We start from the raw sequence: 11,229 nt of genomic DNA, 5'->3' as shown, positions 1-11,229 counted from the left end.
TAATCAAACCTCAAGGCAGGCATTCCTCTTCTATCTGCAGGTGCCCTTTGACCAAATACAGGTGTTACATGCCCAGACATAGAATTGCTTCCAAACCCCACATTTGATCGACCAAGGCTGTTACCACCAATGCTTCTTGTGAAATTCAAATTCGCCATACTACGTGTCATCAAAATAACCAATACTCAGCATAACTAAGTTCAAAAAAGAAATTATCGTACGATTTCGAATTATTCTGTCTGACTAAAGTTTTATCGAACGATTATCATAATAAACATAAAACTATAAATGCACTCTATCTATTAAAAACAGTAATAAGACCACTTGTTTTAAATAAACGTATCTCCTTAATATTTTACTGTGAGAACTTGTTCTATCGTGTAAACAAAAAGTTTGAATTCCAGTTAAACTTTTTAGCTGTTTTCGTCCAACTCGTATTCGCCATTACTATACTGTCAAGTGTCACTTTAAGTGATTCTAGTTTTAACGGGTAGATGTCGCCATAAAACTGTGATGAAAAAACAGTAGTTTCCAAAAAAACGATAGCACACTGAACATAACCATTTACATTAAACCCGAGATCATTTACATGTATGTTAACTTTCAGTCCCTCTTTATTTGTATTCTTTTAACACATTTACAATGCTACGCTTCATCAGGGCTTTTATTAAACGTACAACAGAGTAAAAAACATTATTATATTTCAATAATACGTAAACATTACATTACAGTAAAATAATTAAAGAAACAAGCATACTCTAAATAGCTATACAAATCAACAAAAATAAAAAACTAAAAACACATACAAAAGTGAAAAATTTACATCAATCTACAATACTTTATTTACAAAACAATAAAAAAAATGTATTTACCACAAAATTACACACAGAATTGACCCCCTTAATAAAATACACTTACTGATCTATTGCTCTTTCACTACACAGTTTAGAAATATATAACGAAAATAATGTCAGTCTATTTATTACATGTTGTTTTCGTATAATATACTCAACAGTGAACTCACTTCATTTTCTTATGTGATTACATCGTTCTCCTATATATCTTATTCAAAACGTCGAAAAATAATTGATGAGGTAGACCTTTTGAAATTTGTTGAATGTGAGTTTTAATCATATTGTAACTTTCTTCTTCATAAATTGCAAATGTGTTAGGCAGTCCAATATCTTCATACAATTTTTTGATAGCATTTTCGGCTTCAGGATCCGCCTTTCCATAGTTTTCTAGTATGATCTTTTTTTGAGAAGGAGTTGCCCTCTGCAAAGCTACCACTACTAACCAAGAACATTTTCCATCTCTTATATCCGTTCCTATTTTACCAGTTACTTCAGGATCACCAAATGCGTCCAAAAAGTCGTCCTACAAATAAGAAAAACCTATAAATAAATTGTGGACAAATAAAAGCAGTATTTTTAATTTTTTTTACTGCAGCTCAATTAAATTAAATTTTTAGGAATTCTACATTCGTAAAAGAATGCGGAATGACTGGCTACACGGTTCACGCGTTCGTAACTACAACACACGCCACAGGATAATGTATTTTCGTGAAATTTTGAACCGAAAAAATTCTGCGTTCTTACAGACCAGTATTTCAAAAGTATCTTGTATAAATATATGATTGTGAGTGATACGATATGAAAGGAGCATGGGTTTATATATATAAAAACTAAACTAAAACACAAGGATGCTTTAGGTAAAATCATTGATTACAAACAACGTGCGGGTATTCATTTTAGAATATTTCAAAGACAGTAAATATATTTTACGCGTATATACAATATAACTTTTGCATACAAAATTTTAATAATTTATGAAACAATCTTTGATCTTCTTTATCGTGCACCTTTACATATTGCAATTAATAATAGACTTACAGTATTAACATAGAATAGTAGAAAAAGTATTAACTTAAGAAAAAAGTATTTTTAAAGGTTTCATAGATTTCTAAGTATTTTATATTATGAAGCAAGTTCCTTTAGTGATAGTTGATAGTTTTTTTTTTCCATAACACTAAGATACATCATTTGCATCAATTTTAGGGCAGGGGGGGTAACCTGGTATTACGAACCTATTATACGGAAGGAAGTGGGAGTCANGGGGGGGGGGGCAACCTGGTATTACGAACCTATTATACGGAAGGAAGTGGGAGTCAGGATTTGCGTGACCTAACGTTTTATAATCAGAAAGTTGACTGCGAAATTTACGAATTTTGCGTTATGTAATTTATAGTACAATATTTTTATATTTCTTACCTGAACCTGGAAGAAATGTCCCATTTCAAGAAGAATGGTCTTGGCTTGTCTATGCTGTTCAGGATCGTACATTCCTGCTAAATACATGGCTAGACCAACAGGTAAGTGGAATGAATAATAGGCAGTCTTGTATTTCACTATAGCATTGTATCTCTTCATGGTAAATGCGTCTAAATTGGGTTTACCATCATGCTGAGACATGGTATCTAATGCTTGTCCCATTTCCGTCTTTAAGAAGGTATCGTTGAACAATTCCATCAAGTATACGTAACTTGGATGCGTCGCAAAATATTTACGCAAAACAGAATATATTCCACTTCTAATGAGAAGACCGTCATTGATGGCACTCAAACCAATGTTGGGGTTTCTATACCAGCACGGCACTCCTCTACGAGTTTCTGAATTATCCATAACATCATCAAGTACGACTAAGGAACCTTGACACTGTAAAAGAAAAGGTAATGTTAAGCTCATTAAAATCAACGAAAACCAATACAACATATTTAAAATTTCGAATCGTGCTCTGTAGGGCACTTAAAAATCATAAAAATAAACTAATTGTCATGTAGGTAGGTATTCGACTATGTCATTGTGGCGATAAATTTATTTTATTTTCTTAATTTTTGAATTCGATTAATTAAAACAAAGTAAACAAAAGGAAATATACTATTGGTTCGAGTGTACATAATTTCTTCAATCGTAAACACATGATATTTTTTGCCATAGCAAATGAACCATAAAAGACAAATTTGCTTACGTAAAAAAGGTAATTTAAGACATGACATTTTGCGCAATAATCCGTTTACTATAATTCGTTTAATGGCATAAACAGAAATCTTGTTAAAGCCCTTTATAAATGCGACGTCCTGCAATGCCTAACCATCAGTTCGAGTTCCGAACGTAACCTAAGCAAAACATATAGTTTTTGTGTGTTCACCGAGTAAATCTCCAAACCTCAGCCTATTCTAATGGTGGTTGCTGTCAAAGTATTCAAAAAGACAACACCCAATGGTAAGCTTACCGTCTACCTTGGTAAACGAGACTTTCTAGATCACTTAGATTTTACTGAACCTATCGATGGAGTCGTCGTCGTCGAAAAAGACTACCTCAATGGGCGTAGGGTATTCGGTCAGGTCATCACGACCTACCGATATGGTCGGGAAGAAGATGAGGTCATGGGGGTCAAGTTCAGTAAAGAAATGGTAGTTGCCAGCGGACAGATAGCACCCTTACCTGGCAGCGACGAAAAAGAAAAGCTCACCCAAATTCAAGAAAAACTAGTGAAGAAGTTCGGCCCAAATGCTTTTCCGTTCACCTTCAAATTCCCCGAAATGTCGCCCTCTTCAGTTACTCTCCAGCCGGGTGAAGATGACCAAGGCAAACCTCTTGGTGTCGAATACACCTTGAAGATTTACGTTGGTGAGCATACCGACGACAGGGGTCATAAGAGGAGCACAGTTACCTTGGCAATCAAGAAATTGCAATATGCTCCTCCATCCAGAAACCGCAGACTTCCGAGCTCCCTCGTGTCTAAAGGGTTCACCTTTTCTAGCGGAAAAATCAACCTGGAGGTAACCCTAGACAAGGACATCTACTACCACGGCGAAAAAGTAGCGGCCACAGTTATGATAAGCAACAACTCAAGAAAATCCGTCAAAAATATCAAAGTATTCGTTGTTCAACACTGCGAAATAACTATGGTCAACAACCAATTTTCCAAATACGTCGCAAGTATGGAGACGCGCGAAGGGTGTCCTATTACGCCAGGTGCCAACTTCACCAAAGTATTTTACCTGGTGCCTTTAGCGTCCAGCAACAAAGATCGCCGTGGAATCGCTTTGGACGGATATCTAAAAGACGAAGACGTGAACCTTGCCAGTTCCACATTGGTACCAGAAGGCAAATGTCCAGCAGAAGCTATTGGTATCGTCATCTCTTACTCTGTACGAGTGAGAGTAAACTGCGGTACCCTTGGAGGAGAACTGGTTACCGATGTGCCACTTAAACTTCTTCATCCAGCACCGGGAAGTGTTGAAAAGGAGAAGAGCAACGCTCTCAAAAAGATGAAATCGATTGAAAGGTCGCGTTATGAAAACAGCTGCTATGCAGATGATGATGACAATATTGTTTTCGAAGACTTTGCTCGATTGCGCCTTAACGAACCTGAATAAATTTTTATTTTAAATAATGACATGTTTGGATATTGGAACGACCTGAAAGGTAACAAAATGCTACCGATCATAGGTAAATAAAGAAAGTTTTCTCTTTTAGTACAAATTTATTTTGAGCCAGTTCAATATCCAAACGTTGGTTGTTCGATATAATATACCTACATATACCAAAGGCTTATTTATATACTTATATATTATACCTATCTATATCTTGTTATTGCTTCGGATCGTAATTATTATGCACTTGCTGAAATTATTTATGAATATAGCCGTACTGTTTACGTAGTAATAGATGAAATATTCAATTTATTCCATTGTTAACGATGTACCAATATACATGCGTACGTAGGTACTAATTATTATTATTCAACTTTCAGGTATTTTTGCGTGTCGTTTGTAAAGTTTATTAGAAAAAGAAAAGCAAATAACTATGTATTTTTTGTCTCGATTACCTACTAATTGTTAATTAGTTTACTATTATTACCATTATGTTGTTATATAATTCAATGTTCGCTTCAGTATAATGTTACTACGCAAATAAAAAAATAAATTGTATATTATTCAACAATGTATTATTGACAATTTCACAGACAATCGATTAATGACAAACAAAAACATAAACACCTGCAGTGAAATTCGCGATTCCAGTGTGGGATTTACCGGTAGGCTGAGTAGGCTAGAGCCTAGGGCGGCAAATTTGGGACCAAAATTGTTTTTTGTCTTACAGAAATTAAAAAATATCATATTTAAATACCGAAATATTATCAGGTTCACATAAACAATTCAATATGTAATAAGTTTCACCATTCATGAGATGATCGTTCACTAAATGTGTACTGATCTGAAATCCAAACTAAATCGTTTGGTTGTAAAAATAAACTAGGAACTGACACATCGATGCCCTAGTTCACAATCATACTAATTACGGGAAAAAGGTAGTGTAATTAGGACGATAATGCACAAATCATAGTTACAATTTCGACAAAAAAAAATGTAATTAATATAATTGGCGGCAAAATTTGAATAGCCTACTGGCGGAATATGTGTAAATCCACCACTGCACGATTCTAGATTTTCATCGCATTATTGTTTCCCAAAAGGTCCTGAAGATGAAACGAAACTATTTCTAAGCAGGTCCATTTTTGTTTTAAATGTTTTATTCAAATGTCCTTATCAACTACAAAAAACGCTTACTACCACAAGTGCATACATTTGAACTGAACAAACAGATAATATACGATGTGTAACTAAAAATAACAATAAGATGGAAGGTCTAAGAGGTCAACAAAAAGATACGCACAGCTATTTATTTGTATTAGAGTCGCCGTTCGATATACTGTACTCTCCATTAAAGTGTCGCACTTTATACAAAACAATTTTTACTCAATTTTGCACTCACGAACGCAGAGAAGGGTCAAGGTTTTTTTAAATTTCGACTTGCAACTTGAAATTTCGATTTTAAACTGAAAACATCTATGTAATGTATTGCGTTGTACCTAGTAGTAATAGCCTTTTTTTGTTAACAGCTACATGCACTTATAAAAAAAAATAGACTGTCTTGGTTTAAGTTCAATTAAGATTTTAAGTTAGAAGTAGAAATTTGGAATTGCATCTTTTAACATAGGTCAAACTTTGCTAAAGTATTAATATGATAATTGCAAGGTTAAGTTCAAAAACAACGCTTCTATCTGAATTTTTTATCTTAAAGAATAAATAAACTGTTACAAAACCTCAAATAACAAAAGCGAGATTGTCATTATAATACCTATTAAACTTTTAAATTTGCTTTATTAATATTTAATATTGTAATCCTTTTTTAGTTACATAATAGGTTGGACAACAATAATGCAACAGCACAAAATTTGAATATTTCAGATTCTTCTGGCAAAGACCGCCATATTTTTGTGTTCTGTTTTTACAATGAAATATAACTACATAAATACACATTGTATATGAGTTTTAGTATATATTTTGGCACTCCCACGAAGACCCGACTAATCATTTAGTGAAAGCCTTTCTGTTCCGTTAACTTTTTATTCTATTTAAAGGAAGCATTTCCTTATTTTAGGTGCTAAAATTTTTCAGTTTATTTTCTCCATCATTTTAACATGTTTTTATCACGTTTGTGTTGTTATAATTTCACGCGATTCTCACCTGATGTTAAGCAAATAAAAACTGTTTCCAAGTCAACAGTTATCTTATTAAGTGCCGTTTGAAATACGATATGGTTACGAAATCAGAATAGGTAAATACCTATACAAAACTTGTACAAATAATACATCCTATAAATAGCTCTAATAATACGAGCAATTTTTAATTACAAATTCAAAAAGTTACCTTGAAAATTAAATACGCTATTAAAAAATCGAGAATCGTAACAATCACGTTGCTTACAACTGACTCTTATTCGAAGTAAATAAATCTTCCATATACTACAACAATACTTCCGAATACGAAAAGATACACACATTGATTTTGATTTCAAATTTAATTCATACCTTACTGTTAGTAAGGACCTTTAACAACAACGGAAATTTATATTTTTTTCGGTCCACTGCATTAAAATAATTGTACCTATTCATGGTTTTCGCCCCTAACATCCGAACATACGCAAATTGGGACAAAAATTAACGGTTTATAAGGGTTAAATAGGCCAGATTAGATCACAGCCAAAATAGGGCAGTAGATACCCATACAATTTTATTAATGTAAAATCAACAGCGACGTTGCGCCTTTAGTTAAGAGGTTGTTCAACCCTTTTTACTAAAAGAGACTGGTTTTATTCTTTTGATCTGGAAAAGGACAATTTGGTATTTTTTACAGTAAATGATAAGCAATTTAATGAAGCAGTCAGGTATGGTCACATACTTTCTATAGGAAAATGTCTTCAGTATATGTCCAAAAGCAAAATTCTAAAATAATTAAAAAAGAGAGAGATTCATGTAACTATACACCAATTAAAAAGTTGGGATAGATAATTTTTATTTATTGATTTTTACAAAAGATAAACTTCTCTTTCAAGTGACTAAATGCATATTATACGATTTTTTTAATTATTTTAGAATTTTAATTTTAGCCATACAATTCTACCCTTCCCTTTATTGACTGTATGAGTCAACTTTACGACAAAATGTGTAATCTGTGTGTAAATGGTTATTAGTTATTACCAATATCAATTCACGAATTAGAAATTAAATAACAATTTCCTATCCGAAACCAATCACTGATAACACTATTTCGCAGTTTTCGATACGATAATTGCAATAAAAATCAATTAATTATATGCATACTGCAAGGAGACGTCTCTTTATCATACTTCCGTTTTGAGACATCCTGTATTTCGAGCATTATTTGGCCACTTTCGCCAAAATAAAAAATAACGGAAAGTGGGATAACAAAAGGATAAAGGTGTCACAGTGATCACTGCTTGTTAAATTACAGTTAATTTACCGCAAAGACCATTGAACTCGATGTGAAATGTTCCAATACTGTTAATTTTACACGAGTACCTACGTCTCCGGACTGCTGCTACTTGAAATTGTTACACTTTTACCTGTACCTATATCTGTACTATCCGATTGGGACATGTACATATCAAATTCGTTCATGAAATAAAATTACTTAATCCTCTAATAGATAAACGATAAAGTTCAACAACAAATTATCAAAAGCAATGGCAACAGCTCATATTCCGAGATAATAAGATTTCCCAAGAAAGTTTATGGTAACTGTGACGTTTTTTATTGAAAATTTGCAAGCTCGATAAAATTACACAACATTTAAAAATGCACTCAATATCATAATCAGAATAAACATGATCGCAGGAATTACATCATCAAGTCAAATATACAGGTAAGGCAAACTATTCTTTTTTTCAAAGTATTCTTTTTTTGTAAAGCTTATGAAATTTAAAAAGAAAAAAAAACATACCATTTGTACACACCATCCTAAAATGATCGCCTGCCTAATTGATTCCGGGGTTAAATTTTGTTGATTTTCCAGCATTTTATACGCTTTAACAGCGAATAAGCCCCTGGTCTTCTTGCCATAAGGTACATTGTACTGCAGTACTTTAGCAAACCGTTTAGTGACTTCTGGTATGTCAGTATGACGACCAGCTTCGGTTAAATCGCGGACTAGATCGGGGAAAACTGCCATAAAATCACGACTTTCTTCTTTGGAAACAAATGAAACTTTTCCATTTGTTAGTTTCGGTGAAATCTTTGCATGTACAGTCGATAAAGCTCTGAAACAAAACGAAAATTTGTTTAACGGAAAAGTAACATACATATATTGAGAAAATAGTATGAGCACACTTCAACATAATCATAATAGCGATGAAACAAAATAAAAAATATACAAATTTTAACATTTTTTAAATATTTTGTGCAGAATGCTATACCGTACTTTTTTGGCGATCTTATTCATTGTACATTTTGTTAGTGCGGGTTGTGTTGTGTTACTACAAATTTATTCGACAGGACATAAGCAAGAATTTCCACTTTCTCGAAATAGAAATAATTAAAAAAACCAATAAATAAATATACCGAATTTACAAATGCAGACTGAAAATAATTAACGATAATTACAACCAGCATAAATTTGTTTCTCCCAACCTTAGCTTTCATAGGATAATTAATTTACAGAGATGTGATTTATTTAAAATACTTGCATTTAAAATGCAAATACAAAATAAAAATTCCTATTTTTATCTTGCATTTAAATACTCTTTCGAGAAAAGCACTTTATATTTTTCCAAGCGTATCTGTAAGACGCATAATAAATTTTTGTAAATATTAGAAACTTAAAAGGGGAACAAAGAGACATTCCATGAATGGCTTCTAATTGTTTAACTGAAAAGAAAAATTCTAAATTCCTTGGAATCGGATAATCTAAAATATGGGATCGATATCGTTTACCGGGTTCATGGTCCATGGAATTTTGAATTTCCAAATTGATGCTAGCACCTGCCAAATCACCACTTATTGTATCTTTAGCAGGGAACTATGAAATTCTATGAATTACGATATAACAGCCCGCAAAATAATATCGAATTGATATACGCCAGCTATGTAAAACTGAAAACTACAAGATATTATGATCTGCTAATAAATGCCTATAATCCAAAATTGTTAGAAAACGATTCGAAGAACTTCACTTATTAGATGAATCCAAAACTAAAGAAACTGAATTCAATTTCTTTCTCTTATTACAATGTGTAAAAGATCTGAAACAAAATGCTGTTGAAAATATTTTTATATAAAATGAATGATGTTAATTTTACATCAATAAAATTGTTTGCAACCCTATTTTGACTCTGATCTTTCACGGTAAATAAACTATTTTACCTACAAACAGTTTGATTTGAGCATTCTTTTTAGTATTTGTTTACAATTTTGAATTAACATTAACGATTTAAGAGACAGCAAATCCAAATGTGTAATACAATTTATGTCATTTATGCATTATACAATTTTACGTTTTTTTTTATAACTATTAGATAAGCGATTTTCCTACAAAAATTAGGGTAGAACATACATGCCGGTACATGTTTTTTGAACGCCGATTTTGTCACGTAGGCAGCAGATGATCCACTATATATAATGTACTGGCTAAAGAAGTAAATGGTAAATATATACTGAAGATCAGACTTGGCATCATCTCGATATACATCCAGAATTAGGCACATATAAAAAATCATTAAAAGTGCTACTCATAAAATTTTGTTAATTTGTCTGAAGTCGAACACGCAAAAGCTAATTAATTACAAAAGCATTAAATATCCACGTACCTATCGTTATTGTGCTTTCTTTGGTGTAACAGCCACATACTGTTAGTGTTTGACTTCCTGTTTGATGTCCTATCATTTTGTTGAAGTGTATAAATATCACTGTTTGGGGCACTACTCGTCTTATTAATATGTCTTTCTATTTGTTTTGTTATTTCTCGGCTTGTACGTTGTACATTTAGTTTCACAAAGCTTGAAAACATTTCTGCATTTAATTAAACACACGGTTTAATTCAATAATTGTCGAAAACCCGAAAAAATTGATGACGACGTATAAATAATAAATGAGCCGACAACACACTTTCGCTCAGAAAGCCAACTTGACACTGTTGGAAAAACAACGTCGTCTACCTATTTAACGGTTCAGAGAGAGATGAAAAGAAAACAAGGGAGACATCGCTCAAGAAGCATGGCTATCTTTTCGTTTCGTTCGTGTACTTGGTCACGTGCAACCAACCTGCTAACCTGGTGTACTATTATAAATTATAATAAGTACATATATCTAACAATAAGATTGTTTTTTTTTACAAAACTAATAGAGAAAATATTATTTTCTAATAATAAATAGCAATACCAAATTCTATAGTAAATAAAATATCTGCAATAATCTTTTGAACTATTAATATACCTACTTGTATTATGAATGCTATCATATGTATAGTACGTAAACAATGTTTTCTCAACCATCAATTGGTTTTATCGTTACGTATTACACATTCATAACGATTACAAAATTGGAATTAATTAACTACAATGTTTATCTACGTTGAATAAATTACAGATACATTTTTGCGCTTACTTTTGTAGAATAAACTGATAACATCTTCAGTTAGATAAATTAGGGACAAAAATTAAGAATTAAAAAAAAATAATAATTTAATTTGAGCTCCTCAATATATTTCAATAAGGTACCTATTCTTTCGGTAAGGCAAACTATTCTTTTTTTCAAAGTATTCTTTTTTTGTAAAGCTTATGAAATTTAAAAAGAAAAAAAAACATA

General features: G+C 32.2%; 2 protein-coding genes and 1 long non-coding RNA gene across 3 annotated transcripts; 1 reads left to right on the top strand and 2 right to left on the bottom strand.

Annotated features, from left to right (window-relative positions):
• Positions 1–824: 824 nt before the first annotated feature.
• Positions 825–10,432, bottom strand: LOC108743602 (farnesyl pyrophosphate synthase). Its single transcript, XM_025979179.1, has 4 exons — positions 10,233–10,432; positions 8,372–8,687; positions 2,271–2,714; positions 825–1,377 (listed from the first exon to the last, which is right to left on the bottom strand). Exons 1-4 carry the CDS (start codon positions 10,430–10,432, stop codon positions 1,042–1,044), a joined length of 1,296 nt encoding a protein of 431 aa, XP_025834964.1. The 3' UTR covers positions 825–1,041.
• LOC112905880 lies at positions 1,759–2,263 on the bottom strand. The gene is made up of 2 exons (XR_003232061.1): positions 2,144–2,263; positions 1,759–2,086 (listed from the first exon to the last, which is right to left on the bottom strand). It is a non-coding gene; the product is annotated as an uncharacterized LOC112905880 (long non-coding RNA).
• On the top strand, positions 3,144–5,002 carry LOC108743601 (arrestin homolog). The gene has a single exon (XM_018479179.2). The coding sequence runs from the start codon at positions 3,239–3,241 to the stop codon at positions 4,439–4,441; it is 1,203 nt and encodes a 400-aa protein (XP_018334681.1). The 5' UTR covers positions 3,144–3,238; the 3' UTR covers positions 4,442–5,002.
• Positions 10,433–11,229: the final 797 nt, after the last annotated feature.

Source organism: Agrilus planipennis, unplaced genomic scaffold, assembly GCF_000699045.2.
Source record: "Agrilus planipennis isolate EAB-ADULT unplaced genomic scaffold, Apla_2.0 scaffold850, whole genome shotgun sequence".
In the NCBI taxonomy this organism is placed as follows: domain Eukaryota; kingdom Metazoa; phylum Arthropoda; class Insecta; order Coleoptera; family Buprestidae; genus Agrilus; species Agrilus planipennis.
This window is presented reverse-complemented; position numbering and strand designations above follow the sequence as displayed.

Bases quoted from the DNA above. Each gene is read 5' to 3' on its own strand.
- LOC108743601 (XM_018479179.2), top strand. From the start codon at position 3,239: ATGGTGGTTGCTGTCAAAGTATTCAAAAAGACAACACCCAATGGTAAG.
- LOC108743602 (XM_025979179.1), bottom strand. From the start codon at position 10,432: ATGTTTTCAAGCTTTGTGAAACTAAATGTACAACGTACAAGCCGAGAA. The intron at 2,715-8,371 runs GTATGTTTTTTT...TTTCTTTTACAG, and splicing joins TAGGATGGTGTGTACAAATG to TGTCAAGGTTCCTTAGTCGT. The intron at 1,378-2,270 runs GTAAGAAATATA...TCTTATTTGTAG, and splicing joins GACATTTCTTCCAGGTTCAG to GACGACTTTTTGGACGCATT.